Source organism: Catharus ustulatus, chromosome 7 (assembly GCF_009819885.2).
Source record: "Catharus ustulatus isolate bCatUst1 chromosome 7, bCatUst1.pri.v2, whole genome shotgun sequence".
Classification (NCBI taxonomy): Eukaryota; Metazoa; Chordata; class Aves; order Passeriformes; family Turdidae; genus Catharus; species Catharus ustulatus.
Window position 1 is genome coordinate 25,018,470 of NC_046227.1, and position 25,061 is coordinate 25,043,530.

The 25,061-nt window shown below is 42.4% G+C and overlaps 1 protein-coding gene across 1 annotated transcript in view; it reads right to left on the reverse strand.

The window, feature by feature from the left end:
* The window catches only part of GYPC (glycophorin C (Gerbich blood group)), a 28,717-nt gene extending 16,205 nt beyond the window's left edge, over positions 1 to 12,512 (reverse strand). The window contains exon 1 of the mRNA XM_033065395.2: positions 12,294 to 12,512. Within this exon, the coding sequence (XP_032921286.1) occupies positions 12,294 to 12,327 (34 nt within the window). The 5' untranslated portion in view covers positions 12,328 to 12,512. The remainder of the gene's footprint in view (positions 1 to 12,293) is intronic.
* Between the last annotated feature and the right edge of the window lie 12,549 nt (positions 12,513 to 25,061).

Consider the following 25,061-nt stretch of genomic DNA (forward strand, 5'->3'; position numbering starts at 1 on the left):
TGGTAGCCTTTCCCTGCTCCCCTGCTACACCACAAGTGTTAAACACGCAGGCAGGAGCTCTAAGGATTGTCATTTTAGCTCCTTTGCTCTTGAGAGTCCCTTTAGGAGACAGCAAGAAGTGCTCCCCAGGAGATGCACATGCTTTATAAAGAAGGGTCATACACATAAGCAGTCATAAAGCAGGCTGGCTTTAACTCTTTAACACCTTACACTGGATATTTTTGCCTGAGAAGTAGGAGGTCTGCTTAATAAGGAGGGAAGAAGGGGTGGCAGAGATGTTCCCTACCCTAGGGAACAGATGCTAGGCTTACCAGCACCTTTGTGCTGTGCTGGGCTGCACAGCTGCCTTCAGACAAAAACCTTTGTCATTGCTGGGTGGGCAGCTGCTGCACAGACAGAGGGGACAAAATGATAAAGTCATGGTCACACACTCCTGGAGGCACTGGAGTTACCTGGGAGAACTGGACAGAGGAGTCCCCTGCTCCCTGCCACCAGCTGTGCATTCATTCAGTAATGCTGAGCTTCAAAGGTGGAATTCTTTCAACTACAGATTAAAAGACCTCATCCAAGAAGAGCAGCAGACAAGGTTCTGTCCTGCCAAGCACCAAGTCTGGATGTGAGCTGGAGCTTAAAGTATTTCATAAGAGAAACTCTGGTAAATGCAAAAGCTTTTATACCCCAAGGCAACCATTTAAACACTGAATTACTAATTCTGGCTCAAAACTTTCCCATTCCTCAGATCCCTTGGTGTTTGGTCTGTGCTTTAACTCTCCATTAAGCATCTGCTCCTGGCTCTAGTGGGTAAGGCAGCCCATCAGCTCCATGCTCAGTGCAGCACTTCCCTGGGCAGAGATGAAAAAGCCTCTAAGTCCTGGTTGGTCAAGAAAACCCAGAACCACCAGGATCAAACCCACACTGGCCATCACTTGTCATGGATTCTGTAGCAGATGGGAATGGGATGGGATGTAGCATTGTCCCTGGGAAAGGAAGTCTCTTTTCCTTAATGCTGGTGTAACCTAACAGCTGGTGAGGGCTAAGGGGGACACACAGGCAGCTCTGGTAATGCTACAACATCACTTCATCGTGCCGTGGCAGTGAAACAAAGGGCGGGGAAAATCCGTACCCAATCCCATTAGCTGGAAGATGGATTGGAAATACCCCAGCAAGATTGGGGGATGGAAAAGACAGATGTGTGTGGCCCTGGGAGTCTGAAGAGACACATGACCCTCAGCCACAGCTGGCATGCCATGGCTTTGTGTCTGTTAAGGGAAGAAGTTTGCATTTCTTGCTACATCTCCTCCCACCACGGATATTTTCAGTGGAGAGGGGAGTGGAAGAAAATTATCCTCTAAGGGATATGGATGCTCATGTCCACAGACAGCAAGCTGGTGCCCCAAAGTTCCAAGTAGTGGGAAACAAAATCAATTGCAAAGCTGAATACCCACATTTATCCATATTTCCCTAGTGAACTTCCCTCAGGCACCCACAAGCCCTGGACCCTGCTCTGTATTGCAGGCAGCAGGGCATGGCTGGGGAGGGTGGATCCCCAGCTTCTTCTCAGGAGTGAGCTGTGAGGGAAATCACTTGGGTGGAAAATGGCATGTGCTACCTGTTACAGTTTGAAGTCTCTTTTTCCCATTCAATGAGGAAAATATACCCCTCCCTTCTGGAATAAATCACAGACACAATCTTCAGTTATAGAACACGTGCTTTTCCCCCTCCCACATTTCCCCCCAACGACTGCTGCAGTTTCATATCTGACAAAAATAGCCATCCAGACCTCCAAAGGGAGCAGCTTGTATTTCCTCCTCTGGCCATCTCCAGCAGCAGCCAGCTCTGCAGGGCCCTGGGGCTGCACCTCAATTGAGAGGGGGAAGATTCACCCAGAGGTTTGGTACTCAGATCACTTAAAAACAGCACGGTGGGAGTCACACTCCTGCCTGCTCTGCCACTGGACTCTGGAGAAAACAGGACACAGGATATGCTTCCTGTCTGGGGAAGGCTTGTAGCAGCCTGGGAAAGAAAGCATGACCTTAAAGGAAATGCAATTTGTGGGGAGGAATAGGGAGGAAAAGTCCAGGCTGCATTTTTTTCTTAAAAACAGAAAAATACGTGGCACATGAGGTACATGCAGCTGTACCTCATCTCGCTTTCTCCCCTTTGTTTAAAGCTGATCTCTGTTTATTTGGCAATGCCACATTTTAAAGTTTCATACGTCTCTTCCAACCCATTGTTGCTCCAGTCACTCACGAACCTTCTGACACAAGTCAGAGGCTGTAAATGAAAGGTTTCATTCATCGCAAGCAAAGGAAGCCAGAGGAGATGCCTTGAGAGCAGAAGGGCTCAGCTCATGCTCTGTTTCCAGCTCACAAATGGTTATGTCCCCAGGATGCAGAGATTAAGCATCTCTCACAGAACGTGGGAGGAGGAGGAAGAGTCTTTGTCTGAGATTCACAGATTTTAATGGATTCCAGAAGGGGAAATTTTTTACCCAGGAGCAACAGCAAAGTTCAGAGAAATGTAAAAGCATTTATCTCCCCAGTTATATTCCTGCCTGCCAAAAGCAGGAGGGGTGATTTACTCCTCCTTGGTACAAAGAGTCCCTTATGGATCATTAATCCACAGGGGGAATGAGCTCAGGAGCCACAGACATCTTTTCTTAATGTGCAAGAACCTTGAATCAACAGGAAGTTTTCTTTGGGAGCATACAGGATCAGTTTATCTTTATTTGCTCCCCACTACCCCCAGTCTTCAATACTGCTTCCTATGAGAGTTCTCGTTACCACTGATCAATCACTTTGCCTTCATTAAAATCTGTGGTGATAGTAGATGAGGCTGCTGTGAGCTATATCAAGGCATTTGAAGCAGAGTAGTATTAAAAACTTAAGATCTGAAATCAGCAAATTCTGATACAAAATCCAATAAAATAAATATGAACAATCTCATGTTCCAGGGTACAAGTATCTCAACAATACTGATTTCATCACTGCAATAGCAGCTTGCAATAAGTAAGGTATTTCCTGAGAAACTCTGCTGAAATGGAAAGGACACAGAAATAGTTGACTGTTTACAGGCCAGAACCTCAAGTGATCTCAGGTGATGAAGTTTTATACTTACAGCTAGTGCTGTACAGAAAACATGCACCAAAACTTTTGGTAAGAAAGGGGTTAGATCTGGTGGACACCACTTGTAAATATTTTCTCATTTCTTTAGGAGTAACAAAAAGAAAAATAGTCTCATTTCGACTCTCTGAAAGCACCTGAAAATATTTCTATAATGTCTCAGTTGCTAAGTGAGGAACATTATAGACTGTGTCTATATATATTCACAATATGGAGACTTTTAGAATATGCCACTGTTCTGTGGTGGATGGCATTTCATATTCTTTACCTCTGCAAAAAAGAAATGCAGTAGGGAATTACACTTCTGTACTCAAATCTCCCAAGAAGCACTCCATGCTTAGATTTGCCAGGTTCCACATAAGTCTGCTAAATACACATCCTTGTTACTGTAAATGACTTACAGGATCAGAAATGTGACTGAAAGGGAAAACCCAAAGCTGGCTGGTGTCCTTGGGTTTTACACTCTCGTGTGTGTCTGCATGTGCACACAGCATCCTTTATTTTGGCTCTTTGTCACACAGTTAGGCTTTGACAAATTGAAAAGTATTAAGATTAGAACAATCATGTTTACATGTATTACCACCTGCTACTTCATTTCTTGCATGGTGTTTAAATGTTCAGGCATGTGGCTTTGAAACACAGTACCTTTAATGCACTTAAAACCCCTGCTGGATTTCCAGCTCTCTTTGATCTCCACAGTCTAGAGACTATCTCAGAGAATACAAACAAATGTGTTTAGGGGAAAAATATTTTCAAGGAGAAACTCCTAAAGTCCTTCCAGCTTGATATGCATTACCAGTTGATGTCATACTTAAGGTTGTTTTTTGCATTTTATCTTCATGCTTCAGGAGGCTGAAATCTCTATCCAGAATCAGCAACTTGATGAGGTAACTTGGGAAGACAGATGTGGTCAGTGCCACATGAGCACCAAAGTGTCAAATAATTATTTGATGATTCTTGCTTGGAAAGGAGATAGAGATCATTCTGTCCTGAGAAATTTACAAACTAAACAAAGTAAAAAGGATACACTTTTGCAATGGAGACTGTATTTTGTCAAGAGGAAATGGGAAGGATGTGACTGGAAAACTTGCTATTAATTATGAGTAGGAGAGGAGGAAGGAGACATTAATTGGAGAGCTGGAAACAGAGGAAAGACTCAGATAACCAAGGTATGAAAAAACAGTTTCTTTTGGGGACTATACAACACCATCTTTTCCATCTCTCACTGTGTCAAGTTCACCATGTGGCACTACCCTTGTGGTAATGACTTGGATTTGTGCTAATTTCAAATTGTCCTCTGTACAGCAAGCACAGATCAGATCTGGGTTCTTGGGTCAGGGTGTGGGATGGTTAACTTGGGAAGAGGTGTTTTGAGGAATCCATTCAGTTATAGAAAAGGTAAGATAGAAGGGTAATTTTCACTTTTTAAAGCATGTTCATGGTCCAGACACTACCTATGGCTTGAGCTGTAGGTATGACGAGTAGACAGCTCTTAGTGGGAGATGTAAAGGGTCAAAGGCAATCAGCAAAGTTGCAAAGGAATTCATTTCTTCACATTAGGTAGACACAGCCTTCACAAGAAGGACCTACCAAGCACCCTTTGAACCATATAATCATGGAATGGGTTGGGTTGGAAGGGGCCTTAAAAACCATCTGTTTCCAACCACACCCCCATCAGCACCCTCAGCAACATCTTCCAGCAGACCATACTGCTCAAAGTCCGAGCCAACCTGGCCTTCTTCTGACCTGGTGGTGTTCTTCTTGGCTTTGGGGATGTTAGCAGAAGTTGTTCACTCTTCTTCATGACTGGAGCAGGGATAGGTTGAGTAACAGGAAAAGTGACAGAGCATTCAGAGCACACTAAGTGGCTTTGCAAAAGAGTGAAAAAACCCTTTTTTCCCAAAGCAAAGGAGAAGCTAGAACTTGGTTCCCAACTGCAGATTTGTTTCCTGGTGTACTCAACACCTTATGCAGGGTTTTCTGTAGAGAGTGATACAGCCTAATTCTGTGCATAGCCCCTCTTTCCACCAGGGCTTAATTGCCATTAGTAACTTGTATCATAGCTTCTTTAAAATAAAGAAAAGTGCCTATGAGTTCAGTGTGGGGAAAACTGGATTTTTATGCAATAGAGTCCAAAATCAAAGGCTATTGATGTAATTATGGAAATTCAAGAGAGACAGACAATAATAATCTCTCCCAATCGTGCGATTCAGAATGCAAAAAGCATGTCCCAGTTGTAAATAAAAATTGCTATGTGATGACAGGAAAGAACTGGAGAGGGGAGGAGCTGTTTCATAGCAAGCTGTGAAGATGAGAGAGCAAAAAGAAATCAATAGAGAAGAGGGAGAGTGGAAGAGAGGGCAGCTCCCAAAGGAAACAAAGCCTCAGCCCAGATGGTGATAAGGAAAGATCTATGTCTTCCTGTCCTGTTCTTTTCTTCCTTCTCACTGGCAGCGCTGTGGAAGCTCCTTGAGAGAAGGGGGAAATGGCATTTAACAGCTGGGACCTGTGTGTAAATTCAGATACAACCATTTACTTGTGGGCTAAGAAAGGAACAGGCAGGTAGGATTAGGAGGTGCAGAGGATATCTGAACTAGACAACATGAGAGAGCAGGTGTGAGAGAAGCCATAGATGCATCAAGGTTTTAATTTCCTGCTTTCTTTGTTGGATGGGACTGGGACTGTGCTCATTACACTTGCATGAACCATTGATAGAAGAATAACCTCAGCTAGCTCATGAGTGCTGGTTATAAAGTTTCAGGAAATAAAATACTAGACTGTTTCACAATAAAGTGGTTAACTTCTAGCCCTAGTGTATACTAAGAAAATCCTGAAAGCAGAATTCAACAATATATTCTAGGAGATAGAAAAAAAAAATATTGAAATCCAGTATGTCATTTTAAACATCAGAATTTTGGAAAATGTACACAAGTTTCCTGAACTCTTGGATGACTACGTTTTTATGGTAACTCTTCACAATCCACTAGAAATATTTTTTTTCCTCTACTTATTCATACACATAGCTCTTTAATCACTTGTGTTTAAGTGATTTGTGATTTATATGTCTCACCTAAGAATTATTTGGTTTATCTAAAGTCAGCCATAAAGACCCGCTTTTTCATCCCTTCTTAAGTGACTGAAATTTTTGAAACATCCAATTAGCAGACAAGAAGCATCTTGTTTTTGTGTGAATAAGAACACTTTTCAAAGAAAACGAGATGAACAACAGAGAAGTTTGCCTACCAAGAAAAAGTTAACAGTTCTGTAAAATCTCTCCCAGTATAAATTAATCTTCTCAACTGTATGAGGGGGACACAGAATTATGTGATATGATTGAATTGATTCTTGAATAAGTATTTTGTTTCCAAAAGAGAATAGTTATTTTAAAGAATAACTTCAATTTCAGTATGAATATACTAATATGATCAATGTTTCTAGAAAACTGTTCTAAAGGTGCAACTAGCAACTTCTCCCAGCACAGATTAGCTAGAAGAGGAATATAAACCTGAACAAATAAAGCCAGGTAAGTAGTGGAAAGGGTGGGGTATAAATACAAATGTCTCTGTATACATATGCATACAGATGTAGGGTGTATTGTACATCCATACACTCTGGGTGTGTATATATGTGTGTATAGGCAGCATTCAGACCCGTTTTCTAGGTCTGGTGTTACTAAAAGATTCTCTGCTCACAACTCTGAACACCCACACATATGTAAGGATTTGATGTCTGATTCTGCATGGCTGTGACCTTGTCACACATCCCATATGGTGTGGACTGCCTCACTAAACTAGATATTTTAAACATGTAGTCCCCAGTAAAATAGGCATTTATCACTCACAATAACAAAGAACTGTCTCAGGGTGTGTTCAAAGCCCCCCTGCAACTTACTGATAAAAAGCTTAACTCTGTTTCAGGGCTTATCTGGAGAAAAAAGAGGTAGAGACCCTCAAGAAGTAACTGAATTTTTTTTCCCTCTTAAGATGGAAAAGAGAGGCAGAGGAAAGAAAAATCGCTTTAAAACTCCAATGCAGCAGAACAAATTTAACCCATTGAGATTTTTACGTGAAGTTTTCTGCTTCATCAGGAAGAACCCTGTGGTGAAACATATGTCAGAAGAGAAGAAGATATGAGAAACTGGCCTCCTTTGCATATGAGATGATTAATTAAGAGGAAAATCACTTAGCCAGCTGTCTCATTGGTGAAACTACACGTGCAAGGTACATCTGCAATAAGGGAGCAGTATAGCACAGGCAGTGCGTTTGATTTCCATGCTAACATAGCAGAGATAGGAATCTGGTGTGAATTAGATTGTGCTGACTCTTCTAGAAACAAAGGAGTCCAGGTCTTATTTCAGCCTCAAATTATGAGCTGCATGTCTGTAACAGCATTGGAGTGTTGGTACTTGATGCAGTTGAGTTATCAGTTACAAATAAATGATCCAGAGAAGAGAGGCCTTTCCTCCATTCGTGTTCAAAATTGTTGGCAAACAAAGCCTGATTTCTCCAAGTGACACTTTTCTCCATTCTCCAAGTAGTTTTTCAGAATGTTTAGCAGCTGGTGAATTTTTCATTTACTCATTAGTGGAGTAATGTTGTCAAATTTATCTGACTTAGAAAATTAAGCAAGTAAAACACAATTGCCTGCTGCCTGAATACTTGCCCTCCAAAGGTGTTCCTGTATTCTTGTCACTATGGTGTCTGGGTTTTTCATGCATTTTCTATCTCAACTTGTTTGTGAAACAAAAAATTTTAAAAAAAGTTCCTACTTATGCCAAACACTGTTTTCAAATGTTTTCTGATCTTTCTGTGGGAAACAAGCAGGCCAGTTGGTTCTGAGCTAGGATTTTTTCCTGAGCATGCATTACAAAATTAGGGAGTGAGAAGCAAAAAGTTGTTGCCCCAGTGAATCTACTGGAATCAAACCAACTCTTACTACCCCAGCTTTTCCCAGCTAAAAGCTGCCTCACCAGCAGTGTTTATGGAGAGCAGTCATTTCTGTCCCACCTATAATCTCTCCTCTTTACCAGCCTTTTGAAGAAGAGGTGACTGTACAGCACCTAGCACAATCAGATCCCTCTGTTGGCTTGAATTTCTCTGCACTATAGGAATACTAATCCCTCCCCAACAATAGAGACAGGCACTGCACAGAGCACACACAAACAGACTTTCATTAGAGAATGCAGTCCTGAAAGCCTGTTTTAAAAAAGACTTTGCTGATTGGACTCAGTCATTTGAACAGCTATGGATACAGGGTATATTACACAAGAACCTAGAAAGAAAGGTGCAGCAGTATCAGCAATGAGATGCAGACACTGCATAATTCTGTAATATTAACAGGCTTAAGCACACAACTAGCCATAACCTGAATCTTTAACATCTACTGTGTAATTTTTTTTTTTTAATGATACCCAGCAATGCTGAAAATCGTGTATTTTAAAACAGCAGACTCCTATTTGGGTCGACATCCTCCCTATTCCCTCCAGCTCAGCGGTTTGCCAACATTTCTGCTGTTAATTACTGAAATTTCAGGTGCATTCTGAGCCTTTCAATTCCCAGACTTTCACATAAATATGTCAGACAATGAGGGTGTCAGGAGAGCCCTGGGGTATAAAGCCAAATTTTCCAATTCATATGCACAGTGGTGGGAAACAGCCATACAAGCAGAGACATTCAATTTACATAAATGCTTGTAGGATATGTTTTGAGATTTCTGTGCTAAAAATGAGAGGTTATTATAATCTGTAGGTTTCCTTGTGTATAAATGCTCACAGGTTTACCAGAGAAGACCAGATTTTCATAATCAATAGCCTCTGTTTTTGTTTATCACTTACTGTCACAGGCAAGCACTTCTGTTGATTAAGGGCAATGAAATCACATATATTGCCAAGGTGTGAATAACACGATTAAAAACCTGAAGGGTTCATTCAAGGCTTTTCACAAGCCCTGTGTGAAAGGCAAGTGGTATTGCTCCAGGAACATACAAAAGAACCAGTCTGCAGCCCCCAAATATATCTCATTATGAGTTAAAGACGTGGCAAGGCTGTTCTCAGAACCACACTCCCCATTCTCAGCCAGAACTCGCTCTGCCTTTTTCTGAGGCCACCTTTGCAAGGTCTCAGCCCCTGGAGGGACAGCCCACAGTAAGTGACTCATTCTGCCAGAGGCTCTGAGTGTCCCTGGGGCAGGGGGAGAAGCTTGGGCTGATGGAGCCATGACCTGCTGCTCTAGAACAGGTCAGCAGCAGACTCTGCTGCCCTGGGCAGGGCCTGGGTTACCAGGACAGCTGGCAGGGCACAGGGAGGGCATGAAGCTCAATTAGGGCTGGCTTTGCTTCACACTCCTCCTCACCCTCTTCCTCCCTCAGCAGCTGGGGATGGCCTGAGGACCAGCTTTGCTTCTTGGTTTCCTTTTGGGCCAATTCTTCTGTATTGCACACACCACACTGCTTCCCTATCCCCCAGGAAGAAGACCTTATCTGTTGATGGGTGATGAAGAGAAGCCTCCACAAACTGCTCTCCTTAACCACTAAGTCCTTTGACAGCTGGCATTTGGAGCACAGGAAATCCCAGATAAACATTACCAGCCTGCCTGGTATAGATGAAATCCTGCAAATTGCAGAGCACCTTCTCCAAAGGGGTGAACAGCTCTGACCCATGAGGATGGCCTTGCACAGGTCACTGCCTCCCCAGGCTGCACCACTGCCTTGGTGACGTCTACTGTCCTAATCCTTCACCTCATTTGAGCTGTCCCACTGCCTCAAAGTAGGGTCACTGCAGTCCAAAAGGAAGAGGGCAAAAGCTGCCAGCTGAACTGAGATTGCCAAACCTGTGGAGTTCCTCAGGTTTCATAGCTAAGTCAGGGAGATACTGCTTGTACATCTGAGCAGGAAGCAAATGCACCAGAGTCACTGTCTCCCTCCCCTCTGCTGGGTGTCCAGAGAGCCCTCTCAGGTATCTGGGGGACATCTGAGCTGGGCATGGGAAGTGCCCAAGGTGAGAGGGTGGGGCATCCACACAGAGAGGCGGAATACATTTACAGCAGTCACAGAGTTGAATCTGTAAAATCTGAAACAGTGCATGCACCCTGCCCCAGACTGACGGGATCATACTGCATTTATTGAATGAATAAAAATTCCTTATCAGCCGTGGGTGAATACAAGGAGATAAGCAAAGTACACGAGCAATTAGATAACTTAACACTGTTCAGTTTACATCAGTTGGCAGCTGTTCTGTCTCACCTGCAGGTACTCAGAAAAGAATTAATATGCTCAGTATAGTCAAAAGCTTTTGATGATTTTTTTAATGCATTTTCACACCCATCTCAAAGATTTTCACTGTGGTTATGAAGCAAATTTGTTTTCCCAATTATTCTGCCTCTCTGACAAACATCTGCTGTCCATGCTGCGCAGTGCCTGTCAATACACTGAACTTTCAATTGTTTCTTGTCTTGTTTCTCGCAAAAATAGCAGGAATTTTACTAAAAAGTAACACCCTTTTCTCAAAGACCTTCCTTCCCTCAAAACCTCAACCACTATCAATGCACCAAACTTGCATTATACAGAAATATGGTGTTTATTAGAGTTCCCTCTAACTTATGTTCCTAATCTATAAATTTGATCCATCTAAATAAAACAAAACAAAACAAAAACTCAACCAAAGACAATATATTGTGACTATTTTTCAGCCATAATACTTCTAACTGGATTGCAAGCAATTTATTTTTGTGGAGAGAAACATGTGATCTTAAAATAGTTCAAGAATTCCTGTCCACATTTTGGAAAAAAACCCAGGAGAACCTGATTCATCCTGGATGCGTCCCATGGCCACACTAAAGCTACAAAGTTGGGTCTGGACCCTTGTTGATATTTCACAATACATGAGAAGAACCTCAGTGAGTCATGGCCACCCTCCTGGACATGCTTGGAGAGCACCAATAGCAGTAATTTGCACAACCTTTGCCAATCCCAAGCTCTCAGAATGCTGAATTAGAAAAGAACCTATAATATTCTAAACTGCAGAATGAAGTAGAATAAAATATAAAGGTAACATCTAATCTTTCTTGTTGGTTAGGATCTGCAAAAAGGACTGAAGGATTACTGGAAATTGCTGGTTGGGATTCCAGAGATTCTGCTTGCTGTGTCTTTTCTGCTGGATCAGCCTGCCTCATTCAAAGCTTGGGAAACATTGTCAGTGTCTACAGCCATACAGAACAAATATCCTTACAGCAGTATCTGCACCAAACCCTGAACTTCAGGCTGCTCCCAGCAGTGCTCTCTGTGCTTTCTGCCTTCATTACTGATACCATGATACGATAAACAATTCTGCTATTGGCAGTTTATTTATTCAAAATAGAACAAGCGTACTTCTTTGAATTAAAACAAGAAAGATTACACTAAAGCCGTAAGAAAAATAAAACACAGAGATATATTGCAGCACCAAAAACTCAAGAGTTTTTCACAGTTTGTCAAATCATAATCCAGTCCCTTTCCTTCACCTTTTTAATCCTGTCCCAAAATGAACACTGCCACTCTGCAGCTGAGCCTCTGTGCTCACTTGACTGTTCGGGCCAGATCGTCCCTTTTAAAATATTCTGAAATATGCAGAGTTACACAAACAGAGCAACTGCCCTCCTGTACCCTCTGTTGCTGAAAAACCGATTTGCTCGTCCTTAAGCCCATGTTTCTAAATTTCCAGGAGCAAACACGTTGTGGCTGTAAATAGAGCCTGTCAGTCCGCGCTCCGCTCTCAAGTTACCGCAGACAGCTCGGGGCTCTGAACGCGAGCTGGGCACCACATTGCTACCTCAGAACAGCGTCAGGACGCCTTCAAAATGCTCTATAACTCCATTCCTGAAGGCGGGGGCAGGGAAAAACACTCGGCTGGAACTTTTCTAAGCCGGGCTTTAGGCGGAAACTTTGGTTCCTAAGTTTGCTTGGTCCTGTTGGAGAGTTTGCAGCGCCTGTTTCACTTCTTCCGTCACACACGCGCGCACACAAACACAAAGAATTAAGAAAGAAAACAGCTTCTTCAACTTTTTTCTTTCACGAGTAGTTTCAGGCATTCCTTTTTTAATTTTTTCCCCCTACGAAATGCATTAAGGAATCTTTTGCTTAAGCGACGGAGTGATAAATCCACTGTTCCGTAAGGGGGGAGGGGGTGAGGGTACTCACGTGGTTGAGATGTCGCATTGTTTTGGGAACTCATAATTTACGCCTTTGAAAAATGCCTTATTTGTGTTGACAGCCTCTCTTCCCTGCTCAGAACTGACGGCGGGATTGAGCAGAACAGCTGGAAGAACCCAGGAAAATGCTCTTCTTGTTCGGGCTCTCCTTGCCTGGCTCCTGACCCCTTTGCAACTGGAAAAGGAAACAGCACATGTGTCATTCTCTTTTGCCTGTGTAGCTCACATGAGCGGGGAGGGGCACCCATTTGCAGATAGCAGTAACTGTATTCAAGTTTTGCAAGTTGGATGTATTCCACCCCTTTGCTTTTATTAGCCAGCAACCAGTGGAAAGAAAATGCTCTTTTCATTCTTAGCCAAATCTAGACGCACCTATTAAATCCACTCCCCAAACCCTATCCACTGCTGTTGATGTTATTTAAGTGCAAAACTTGCTGCTGACTTCCTTTCCTAAAATGTCTACCATTAGTGGGGTAAGATTGAAAGTAGGAATTTCAATTTTCATTGCTCATCATCCCCCTTAACACTCACAGTCTGACTGATTCTGTCCTTTTAATAGGTGAAAATTGAGGTTGGCATTTACTGGGTCAAAGTACTTACATCAGCATATACCATGAACCTACTGTGCTCAAAACAAGGAGGAACCTGTGGCTACAGCGCAGGCTGAGGCACAAGTAACTCCAGTCATGGCTCTGACACAGGCTTCCCACGGCACCTCTGGCAAAATATTTAATCTCTGCCCTAGTTTGCCATTGGTAGAATAAAGAAAAGACACCCAGGTTCTCCTTAGTCTTGGTATTTTTATTTTAATGTACAGGCAGGTGTTATTTATAAGTGAGATGAATTTATTGGGCTGCAGAGGTTAATTTGCATACTCCACTGCAAGTTTTTCAGCCTGGACGAGGGTGCCAGCTGTCTTGTTTATATAGCTGCCATTTAAAGCTATCTGTTTGGCTGTCTGCACGCTGTGCTGCAGTCGGTGGCATGTAGTCATTGTGAGTGTGAATACACAGCCTGTGTGTAGCTGACACGGACTAGGACTTCTAGGTTATGCCAGAATACGAGATGCATATGCCTTAAATGCTAAGAAGAGTGGAGAAAGTTTCTGTTTTCCTGGTTCTGTTATGGAGTCAGGATGAATTAACAGCCTGCCTTTGACAGCAGAAAAACACTAACTATAGGCATGGAAGTGGAAAAAACCAGAGTAATGAAATTCAGGCTGGGACCATCCTGTTTTGCAAAATTGTCACAGGATATTTCTGTGAAATCATCTCAGTGACCTCCTGCAAGAAGTCAGTGCTGTGAACTTGGCTCACAGTGTTTATTTAACAGCTATAGGATGGAAAGAACAGCGACTTATTTACATGCCAACGGCAACTAACAGCTTGTTTGTGAACATGGATGCAGTGAACTACTTCAGTCAGCATTTCCACACTCTGGGCTTGTGGCAGAGAGCTCTGGAACATTTAGTGATAGAGCAAAGCAAGGCACAAAACAAAGGCAGGGAAATAATAGGAAAAACTCCTGACGTTGCTGCACTGGCTTCAGCTCTATAGCGTGACATTCATTTACTCCTGATGGCTTCTCTGTGAAAATCCTGATGGGCATGTTTTTGATTACTGCTTCTTCTATGTAAAAACACAATGTGCACAGGTAAAATTGGGGCTTTCTGTTCTGAGGCATGGGAACTGTTGTCATGCAAAGATTTTACATTTAAATCTTTCATGATCATGCTCAAGTGCAAGTTGGGTGCCTTTGAGCAGCCTGGTCTAGTGTAAGATGTCAGGAGGGCTGTAACTAGGTGATCTAACCCACTCCATTGCATGATTCCATGATTCTGTGATCCCTAAGAAGTTTCAGAACTTCTATTGAAAAAAGATTGCCTGGTTGCTGCAGATGATGTGAAGGATCCTGGTAGTGATGGCTTTGTTATGTTAGAGTCAGTGGTCTGGACCATCTTAGGAATTTTGTGGCAAGCTACTCAAAATGGCATGCACGGTTAGGTCCTGGTGCTTAACCCCTCTGCATCTGTGCAGCTCTTCCTGCATCTGTCTGTGTTCATACTAAAACTACTCTCTCCAACACCAAAATCACTGGAACAGTTACACCCAAGTTTATGTAGGAGAATTCTGGCAGATCCAAACTCACATGGGAAAGTCCCCTTTAATGTGTCGCTGTCTTCACTTTTCTTGGGACTTCTTTCTTTGCGTATTGAATAGACTGGGGTTCCCAGAAATCAGAGAGGCATTTCCCAAGGCTGTTTGCTCTCAAACAGGCCATTAAAGAGACCTGCCTGACCTTTTCCACTCATTATTAACGGGAAATATGTGATGTTGACAAGGGAAGCACCACGTAGCCCAGAATGCTTCCAGAGGAGCCTGAGACTGGGCACTGAACAAAAAGCACCTCAGTGCTCTCAGCCAGCTGATTATGAGGGAAAAGAGGCACCAAAGGAACCCAGAGCAAAAGATGGGAGTGCTAGTGGGGAAAATGTGTGATTAGTCATTAATTTTTGATTTGACTGAACTCTCTCCTAATCTTTAAATAGCAGTTGCTTCTGGCAAAAAACAAAAGGTCCCCAAAAGGGTTAAAGGGAGAAGATAACAGAAAGGTATCTCAAAGTAATTTTTATCTAAGGATTGTGGCATTCATACAGAATTCACCAGGTCTGCGGGATAACACAGGTGTGGGTATGTTAGGAAATGTGTGTGTCAGCTCTGTGGTTTTCATCAGCCAATTACTTGATCTTGAGGCTGTGGTACTCCCATTAACCTACAGAAGTATTACTTTCCTGCCCTGGTGAATACTTTTGCTTCTCCAGCCTTTGAAAGAGTCTTTTTCTGAGTAAGGAAATGAAAATTCCCTTTTTTTCTCAGTAGTGCTTTCAGATGTGACAGCGCTTTCAGGTCCAAGAGTGTTAGCTCAGAAGTGGGACCTCTTTTGCCTCTAATACTGCAATTTATCCTACTCCTCCTAAGCACAGCTATGTAATGAATGCGTGGTCAGGCCCACACAGTTCTCTTTGATGCTATCTTGCTCCAAGATAAATGATATTTCACAGTCATTCAGGCTTGGCAAGCTGATGCCGCGTGCTGCAGCTGTTGTTCCCAACAGGAAGGGAGGGTTTAGGCTGCACTTGGAGGAAAATAAATAAATAAAACAAAGGAAGGAGGCTCTCTTCAGGAAGTTATGCTTTACAACAACAGGACATCACACTAGAAATCTCTCTGAAGGATTTTCATGGCAAAGCATAATGCAAAATCTGCAATCTGTAAAGGCAATGGCAAGATTGAGAGAGACTGAATGGAAAGCGATCAGTAATGTCCCTCACTGCCCACCCTGCACAGCCTGCAGGCTTCAGAGAAGGTGTTTGGATCCATCACTCAGACATTTGAGGAGAGGATGTAGCAGCAGTTGTGCCCGGCTGTGAGCTCAGGATGGGCCTTGTGACAGCACTGGTGGCATGTTCAGAAGAGCCCGTGGCTCAGTGTCCAGCTGGGCTGCGTGCCGTGGTCCCCTGGCCAGCTGGCAGGAGAGGTAGTGTTGTCTTTCTCCTCTCCTTTGCTGGCTAGATACTTCAGGCTGTCTTAAACATGCCAAGTTGCTGAGCTCTGTGGCGTTGGGTGGAAACCCGAATTTTGAAGACTTTATGCAGGTCAAGCACAAGCAGAGATTTAACTGCTAGGCTGAATCCTGAGGGAGGGATAGGAAAGCATTGGGCTCTGGACATCCCATGAAATACTATTTTCTACTGATTATCTTCCTCTCCATCTCTGAAAGAAAAAAAATTTATTTCTTTGTTACCTTGTGTGGTGGGTTCTCCCCCCTGACTTGTTTCCTTTCTGTTTCCCATTTGTTTTTGTGCTGAAAGGGCAAGGAATATTTGCCGTAGACTGTGTGGACCATCTAAGGTCTGGTGTAAAGTCATGGAGAATGAAACTTTTGTGATGCAGAAGGGATCAGTAAAGTCTTATTACCCAGGATGGACTGTGATGCTGGTATAAGTCATGTTTCATGTGGTGCCTATGCAGCCCCTGACTTTAAGTGCAACAAGATTGTGAAATCCTTGGAACACAGAGAAGGAATTTTCTGTCTGCATTCATAACACTGAGCAAGTTCTTGACCCTCACACAAGGCCAAAAGAGAAGGGTTTACCCTGGAGATAAGAGATCCACTCTCCTTCCTACTTTGCATCCCAAGCATTTGTCTTTATTTTTACCACTCCTCTGACTTCTGCTTGAACCTTTGGAATATACTCTTACCCCGGAACATGTATGACCCCTGCTTTGCCTTCTTGCTCAATTATTTGCAGTTAAAGGATGCAGTGTACCTATTTGTGTTTAAGGTCTCCACTTAATCTGTTAGTTTATTTGTGCCAAACTCTCTTCCATTTGTGTCTGTACTCAGGGGAACCTCCAGTGTCACTACAATGCAAATACTTCTCAAAACGTGCCACCTCTCTGTGAAATGGAAATAAAAGGAAGCTCTAGTTCTTCCCTGTATCCTGGTGCTTGGCTTTCCATGAACTGTGCTTCATTTAGTGGCACCATGGAGGGAAGATGGGTAAGGTCAAGAGTTCAGTGGACAGTGGTGCAGTCTTTGTAACTCTATAGTGTCATCATGTCCAAAGATCAGACAGAATGTCTTAGAGCCACAACCTAATTTCCAACACCACTGGAAAGCACATCTGCTCACACTCTAGACCAGCCAACATGCATCTGACATTGACATGCAGTTTGGTAGTGCATATTTGGAATAGTGGTCATCTGGAATAATGTCATCTGGGTAGATGCGGAGACAGTGAATCATACTTGAGTTCAAGAAATCAGAGCAGGCTTTGGCACATGGATTTCTCATAACAAAAGAAGAGAATGATAAATAAAGGGGTTCATTCTGCAATTTAAAACGAAAGGGAAGATTTACTCACACAAAGCAGAATTAAACACTGTAAGTCATAGTTCCTGGGGGATCTGGTGTAGTTGCACCTTCAGTTTGACTGAAGATCTTTACTCTTCCTTACATAGATGGAATTGTGTTACTACAGCACAATTTCAGTGTTGGGTTTTTTTAGTTGCTGCATGTTAGAGAGCATCCAAAGGAAGAGTAAAGATGGTGAAGGGCCTTGAGGAGAAGCTGTGTGAGGAGTGGCTGAGGTCACTTGGTGTGTCCAGCCTGGAGAGGAGGAGACTGAGAGGAGACCTCAGTGCAGGTACAGCTTTCTGTGAGGGGAAGAGGGGCAGGCACTGATCACTGCAGTGACCAGGGACAGGACTGAGGGAACGCCCTGAAGTTGTGTTGGGGAGGTTTAGGTTGGCTATTAGGGAAAGGTTCTTCCCCTAGAGGGTGCCTGGGCGCTGGAACAGGCTCTCCAGGGAAGTGGTCACAGAGCTCAAGAAGTGTTTGGACAATGCTCTCAGGCACATGGTGTGACTCTTGGGAATGGTGCTGTGCAGGGCAGGGAGTTGGACTCAATGATCCTTCTGCCCAGCATACTCTGTGATTCTGTGATAACTGTGAAGTGGCCAGAAAACTGAACGTCAAGAGTTCTGATGATTTTGCTTTTGTGTCTATTTAAGTGCAAGTGAATATCCTCTCGAATGTTGCTAGTACAACATCTGGCCTGTCATTGTATAACATGATGGGTTTGTCTCAGCCTGAGCTCTCTGGGACATCAGCAAACTTCAAGGGTTTCAGCCTCTTCTTTACCCTTTTCTAGCCTGGATGTATCAGGCACAGAGGTGATACATCCAAAGCAGAAATCTTTCTAATCATAGTGTGAATGCTTTGGCCAAAGCAGCAAATGGATTGCATCCAACAAAGGTGTTGGATAAGTGTGTGTGCTTAAAATCCATTCCTGAGTCTGCTTCCCACCTTGCAGCAGCACTTAGCCAAACAGACAGACTGACTGGTGATGATATTTCCTAAAATATAATAACACTGAGGCATTTGCTCTTTTAGCTTGCATGTACTATTCTCTCCAGGGAAAAAGGCAGCAGTTTAAAATTACTTTCTTCTATAATGGCAAAAGAGAAAAAATCTTTTGCTTCCCTTCTCTTCAGATATACTTAAGTGAAGTGTGGTGTTTCAGCCCACTATCTGAGCACAGAGCTCATGTGGTAAAGTCACAGTTGCATTGAATGAAACTAGGGTTCCATAAGTGTGTGATGACCCCAAGACCTTGTTGCTTAGCACTGCTCCTATCACTGCTTTAAAAATAACTCCTCAAAATTATTAGCCCAAGGGAGGCTTGAACTTCATTTTTCTCATAAGTAATGTGACTTGAGTTAGTTTTATTTTAAAAGACCCTTAAACTTCAATAACTTTTTCTTTCATTCTGCAACCTTTTAAACTGTCGTGAGGATGTTTGTGTTTACTGACTTAGGTTGATTCTTTGGTAAGTGATTAGTTAAATAACTGGAAAATGTACTCAGTAATCCTAATGGAGTTCATTAGAATCCCACAAATAACTTGGCACTGTGGGGAGGAAGAAAGGGCTTACAAGAGATTAGAACAGACCTTAGTCCTCCCAAGGTCCCTCAGGGTGTGTTCTCTGATTCCTGACTGAAACACTTGCAAATCCTTAGGCTCTTGTTGATAATTCCCAAAGTGGTAAGTGGTTACCACATCCTGCATGCACATCTGTACTTTTATGTTGGTAGTGTCAGTTTGGCTTTTTTTCTTTTTTTCTTTTTTTCTTTTTTTTTCTTTTGTGCTGGCTGTTTTTAAATTTATTTTGTTTACTTTTTAATCTTATTTTAGACAACTCCTAAAACACTATTTATATAGGATCCAGGCAGCCCTGGGGTAAACTTACAGCTACAGTAGAAATAATTTTTTGTTTTCTGCTTACCCTTGCTAAATTGGTGGTGGTAGTTCTCTCAAATAATAAAATATTAATCTCACTGAAGTGAGGTTCCTAAGCCACTGATAAGAAATTTGTTTTATTGGTTTTATACAGGGTGTGGGAGAGAAAGAGCTCCCCAAGTGCAACTAAATGCCCTGGACATGGCTATCCTTCAGGTCCACTCTCCAGCTGAAAATAGGATATGGTTTTAAAGCCAGCTAATCTGCTGTTCCTTTTATTTGTGCTGAGTGACTTTTTATACAAAAATGGATATAGCTGTCTGCTGTGATGGAAGTAAAAATTTGGAATGGTCTATTCTAATAATAAATTGCATGCTGATAATTTTTCTTACTGCAGTAAAGGCAATTCAGCTGTATCTGATTGGCACCAGTTCAAGATTTTTGATGTTCAGCAGGAGAATATACAGCTGCAAGAAACAAAACAATGCTAAAAAATCTCAAACTGCACATGCTGGGATGGCAACAAGCCCAACTGCAACAGCTCACACAGTGACTCGGGCACTGGGACACACAATGAATGCTTTTGCTGGCAAAATTGCACAATGAGTTTTGTTTTTGTTTAATGCACATTCCAAATGTTTTCCTCTGGGTACAATGTCACGGACTTCCTCGAACCCTATTTAAATGACGTGTATGGATGTGGCTGAAGATTTCAGCTGTCTGTTCTGCAACACTCATGCAGATCTACTTTTTATTGTCCTTGTGTTCCTGTTAGACATGGTGGGCATTAAACTGCAAGGGAAATGTGAGATGCTAAAAGAGAGTGTACGTAATGCAGATTATTCCTTTCTTGAAGTGAACTACAAGCAAACTCAACTGAGATAAATATATATCCTTCACTATGAAATACGCAATGCTTTATTTGGAAATAGTTTTCTTCCTTATTAAATCAAAGTGCTGCCCAGGAAGTTATAATTCAGAACAATAAACATAACTACTGGGAAAATATCTGAATAATCCAAACATATCTTTTCTCTAAGAGGTAGATAAATATGAATTCTCTCTTGTGAAGTCAGGCTGAAAAAATGTTTCATGGAGAGTTCAGGAATGGAATTGGTTTATATCAGGAAGTTTTGAGAAAAAACTTAGTTCAGCAATCTTTAGGATCCCTGGATCTTGTCAGCTTTAAAAAAAATTGAAATAAGAGCTGGAGTAATGCTGTGTAGCACAGTGCTACACTGCTGATTCGTCTCTGTGAGCTCAAACTTTTATTGAGGAAGCACTGAAGAATGCCCTTATGGCTACCAAGATTTAAGAAAACACAAAGATTCCTCTTAATTTTAAGCACATGATTAGGTCTTGTAACAAGTTGAAAGCATGCTGAAAGATTTTTCTGATTACCGAAGGCTTCCTATAAATATTCATATATGGACTCTTCCTCGACAACATTGCCCAAATTAAATTTACTAATTTGACTCTACGATGAGGCAGTCTATACAAGAAAATTTCTAAAGATAAGGGGTTTGTGTCATTTTATGTAAATTGTTGTGTTTGTAAATAATCTTTCCTAGTCACATAATCTTTCCTAGTCTTCTGCATACCCTCTGGAGTTAAAGGAGGAGAAAGAGGTTTCCAGAAGATTATTCATTCTGTGGCTAAAATTAGGTGCAGTGGACTGCATGACATTCAAAAATTTTCTCTCTGCCCTAAGAAAAAACCAACAGCCTTCTTTTCTGAGGTCCAGACATAAAGGATGTTGTAGCATTTCTACGAATATTTTAAATTTGCCATTTCTATTCTGGTGCTGTTTTGTGCTCCTCCCAGAGGCCATTCTGCTTGTGCTTAGCAAATACAAATGGACAGAGTCCCTGTCTTTACGATGTGAAAGTGCTGGTGTGCTTTGGAATAGTGGGCAATCAAATCCTCATTTACTAAGTGTAACTGATTACATGCACTATGTAGCATGAATAAACACTCTGTGTTAATTAACACTCTCTATCAATATTCCACCATTTGAATTTTCACCTGCCACAATCTTCTGATTTTTTTAACTTCAAAAACTAATTCTCAAATGTCCTCTGAAATGTCCTGCTGTGGTGTTAGCCCTGGATGGACTCCAGGTGCCCATCAAATCTGATCCAGCCCTCCCCTCCTCAGCTGGTCAGGGGAGAGAAAATATAATGGAAGGTTTGTGCATCGAGATGAGGGCAGGGAGGGATCACTCATCAGTTACTGTCATTGGCAAAACAGATCTCACTTAGGAAAAAAAAAATAAATTTCTTGCCAATCAAATCAGAGTAGTATTATAAGAAAGAAACCCAAATCTTAAACCACCTTGTACCCACACCACCCTTCTTCCTTCTTGAAGGGCACAACTTCACTTCTGATTTTTCCTCCCTCCTCCCCACCTGTGGCAGAGGGGGACAGGGAATGGTGTCAGTCCCTCACATGCTGTCACTGCTGCTCCTTCATCCTCAACCCTTCCCCTGCTGCAGTGTGGGGTCAGAGGAGAGGCTGCAGGAGCTGGAGAAGAGGAGAGGGGATGTTGTCAAAGCATGTCAACATCTCACAACTGGGTGTCAAGAGGATGGTGCCAGACTCTTCAGTGGTGACCAGTGAGGATGAGGAGCAATGACCATGAACTAAAACACAAGCAAGCAAGTTCCCCCCTCAGCATGAGGAAGAACTTCCTTACACTGAGGATGCAAAAGCACTGGAACAGGCTGCCCAGGGAGGCTGGGTAGCCTCTCTCTCTGGAGACATTCAAAACCCACCTGGATGAGGTCCTGTGTAATCTGTTGTAGGTGACCTTGCCTTGGCAGGGAGCTTGGACTGGATGATCTCCAGAGGTCCCTTCCAACCCCAGCTATTCTGTGATTATGTGTTTCTAACAATTCTCTGTACTCTGCCAGTGAGCTGATATTGCAAAATTGCCATTTTCTGGCAGAGACCTATTATTTGGATTCCTTAGAGGAACAGAACATAATCTAAAATGTACTGCCAGAAAAGGTTTGAAATGCTGAGTTTTTTGATCACTGGGGAAAAAAATTATTTAAAAACATCTTGCACTGCAAATATTATTTATAAAGAGGAATACACCTACTATATTGAGCTATAAAGGGCTTTTCTTCATTTAGAAGTCACATTAGTTTGACATGAATAAAGTAAAAAATATGTCAGAATAAAAAATTGTATCAACATGGTCTGTCTCCTTGTAAATATACACAAGTACAATGAGAATTAAGCTCATGTCCACTTTACTCCTAACTGATGTCTTTGCCACAGATGGGTATTGATAACTCTCTGCTGATAAGTTAACCTTCCACTGGGGTCATGGCATAGTGCTGTGGTTAGAGCTCATTCTTGGTTGATTTTTCCACTATCAACCATCTGTTTTGAATAGTGCATTAATCATTGTGAAGGCAGAATGTTTACTGTACAGGATTTCCATGGGTTCATAGCTTCCCTGAGCCCCACTGTTCCATGTGGGAGCCCACTGAGTGTCAGAGGGTCTGATCACCCCATGGAGAAACAGAGGTTACCTGTTGAAGGAGAGCACAGGAATGTGTCTCTTAGGCTTACTAACTTGCCTTTTGGTGCCATTTAATTTTCCTCTGATGGCTGTACAGGGACTTTACCTCCCTGGCTGATATTCCTGGGTAGGCCATTTGACTCCTCAAAACTGAATGTGTCTTTCCACTTCTACAAGAATGTCTCATCAGCTGTAGTTCTTTGTAAAACGTCTGTGATGAACAGCCCATGGCTGACCTCACCTGTTCTGGAAGCTAGTGGCTTGAGCTAACTTCTGTGATCTTGTCTACATTTGAAGAGCATGAAGCAACAGCATGGAAGACCTCTCTCTTTTCCATCTTTAAAGCATGGAAAGTAAATATCTTAAAGTATCTTTGGCTCATGATTCATACAAGGCCAGGGCCTGGCTGCAGAAATGCCTCTGTTTAGCTTATCTGAAAGAAGCAATATGTTTATTGCTCACAATGATCTCAATGAGAAGCAAAAATCAGGTACTAAAAGAGCTTTTGAATCTAGTGGAGTAAATTTTAATGAATGTTAACAATTGTACAATTACTCTGTAACAATGCAAGTGATGAAAAAGAGCCAATTTTTTAACAATCAAGATCTGGAAGAAAGCACTGAGAAAAAGGGTGAATTTTTCTATTTCTTGAAGTCTTACAGACACCTTCCTGAAAGATTTATGAGTCAAACATAAGTTATTAGTTCAATATCATTCTGTGGCCTGAGTGGCCTTGAAGATATTAATCTGTGAATCAGCCAGTGAAAATCTATGGCCTGTAAAGGGCAGAGTATCCGACAACACGATCGTGATGTCTCCTCTGTCCCTACAGCCCCAGGCAGGTGGAACCATCTGCACTGGCTCACTCCAGAGCTCTCTCTGGAGCACTGCTCAGGAATCTCTGTAAACCACCCTCTTTGTTCTGCCTTTTCTGTGCATATAAGTAGATTTGGGACCTACACATTCAGTCATGAGCACAGAGGGTGCAGGGTGTCACCAAGCAAGCCATCATTGTGACATTTTCAAGCTGCTGCCTGACTGCAAAGTGATATGTAAGCATATACATGAAGCATATGGGGAGGCAGGAGACATATATCAGACAGCAGCTGGCATATCAGGTCCAGGGCAGCTTCTACTGGGAAAAGAAGATAGATTGCAATTCCAGGCAGAGTGCCTTAACTCTTCTCTCCTTGCCTCTGAAGATTTAAATTTCTTATATTTGAATAATCAAAATAATTTATGTCCAAAGTTAGTAATTTTGCTGTATTTTTATTCTGTTCTTAATGCACCAAAGCACAGCTTGTTTTTTGTTATTTCCCTGTAAAAGTGGGACAAACCTGTTGGATTTGCAGTCTAAGCTCAAAAGAGTAGAGTAACTTCAGATTTATCACTGTGCAACCAAGAGTGATATTAGGTGTTAGATTTAATATCACCCATCTCTGTGTGAAGGAGAGGGCCAAATTCTCTGCTAATGTAAAGCAATAGGGACTCACTTGCAAATAAAAGAGATTCTGACCTGGTATTCAGAATACTTAGAAACTGCCCAGAGAGAACAATTGAGTAGGAAGATATATTGTTTTCTACTTTATTCCATGATTTCAGTACAACTGCTTTTCTCAGCTTGAGCCCAAGTTATCGAAGTTTCTCACTGTGGAGTCGTTCACTGCAGGCGTTCTCTGCCACCCTGCTGTGGACGATGCCATGAGCTCTCTTTGCACCTGCAGCTACAGCTCCTAAACAGATTGGTGTCCCCTGGAAGTCATGAAATATTGGTCCTTGCAGTGTATCCTAACCTCTTCTACCCTGGTGTGACGAAATGTGCTCTACCAAAAATAACCTGTTTGTTGTTCCTTTCCCAAAACGCTCTCGGAGGGATGTGGTGTTACCAGCAAAGGTTATGCTGACAAAATATATGGCAAACAAGGGGTCAGGGATGGTTTAGTGCCTGAAAGTGAGAACTAGGAGATCTAGTAGCAGGCAACAAGATAAAAATAGTAGCAGTTGAAGTATTTTAGCGTATGATATTGTTGTAAACTGGTTCAGAAGATGCAAAGGGGAAGAAAAAGGAGTGGAGAAGAAATTCTCCCTTTAGAATCAGGCAGAGGACAAATAGAGATCATGCCTGTTCTGTTTGGTGTAAGAGTGTAATAAAGTAAACCAAGGTACCTCTGAAGGAGATGATCTGTCTGTCCTTCGGTGCTCAGGAAGCAGGGTAGGTGTGTTGGTGTTGTGTGGAGCTCTGACTGGTCATCCTCCGGAGCAGAGTTCAAGGACGTGAACCACAAAGTCATCCATCCTCTTGTTTAATGTAATCAGAAAGCCAGTTTTGTGTTGGAGCCAAATTTATGGATAGTCATGCACTGAACCAACTCCCCACTACCTCAAAAGCTTCTCAGCAGTGAGAACTGGAGTCCTTCCTTT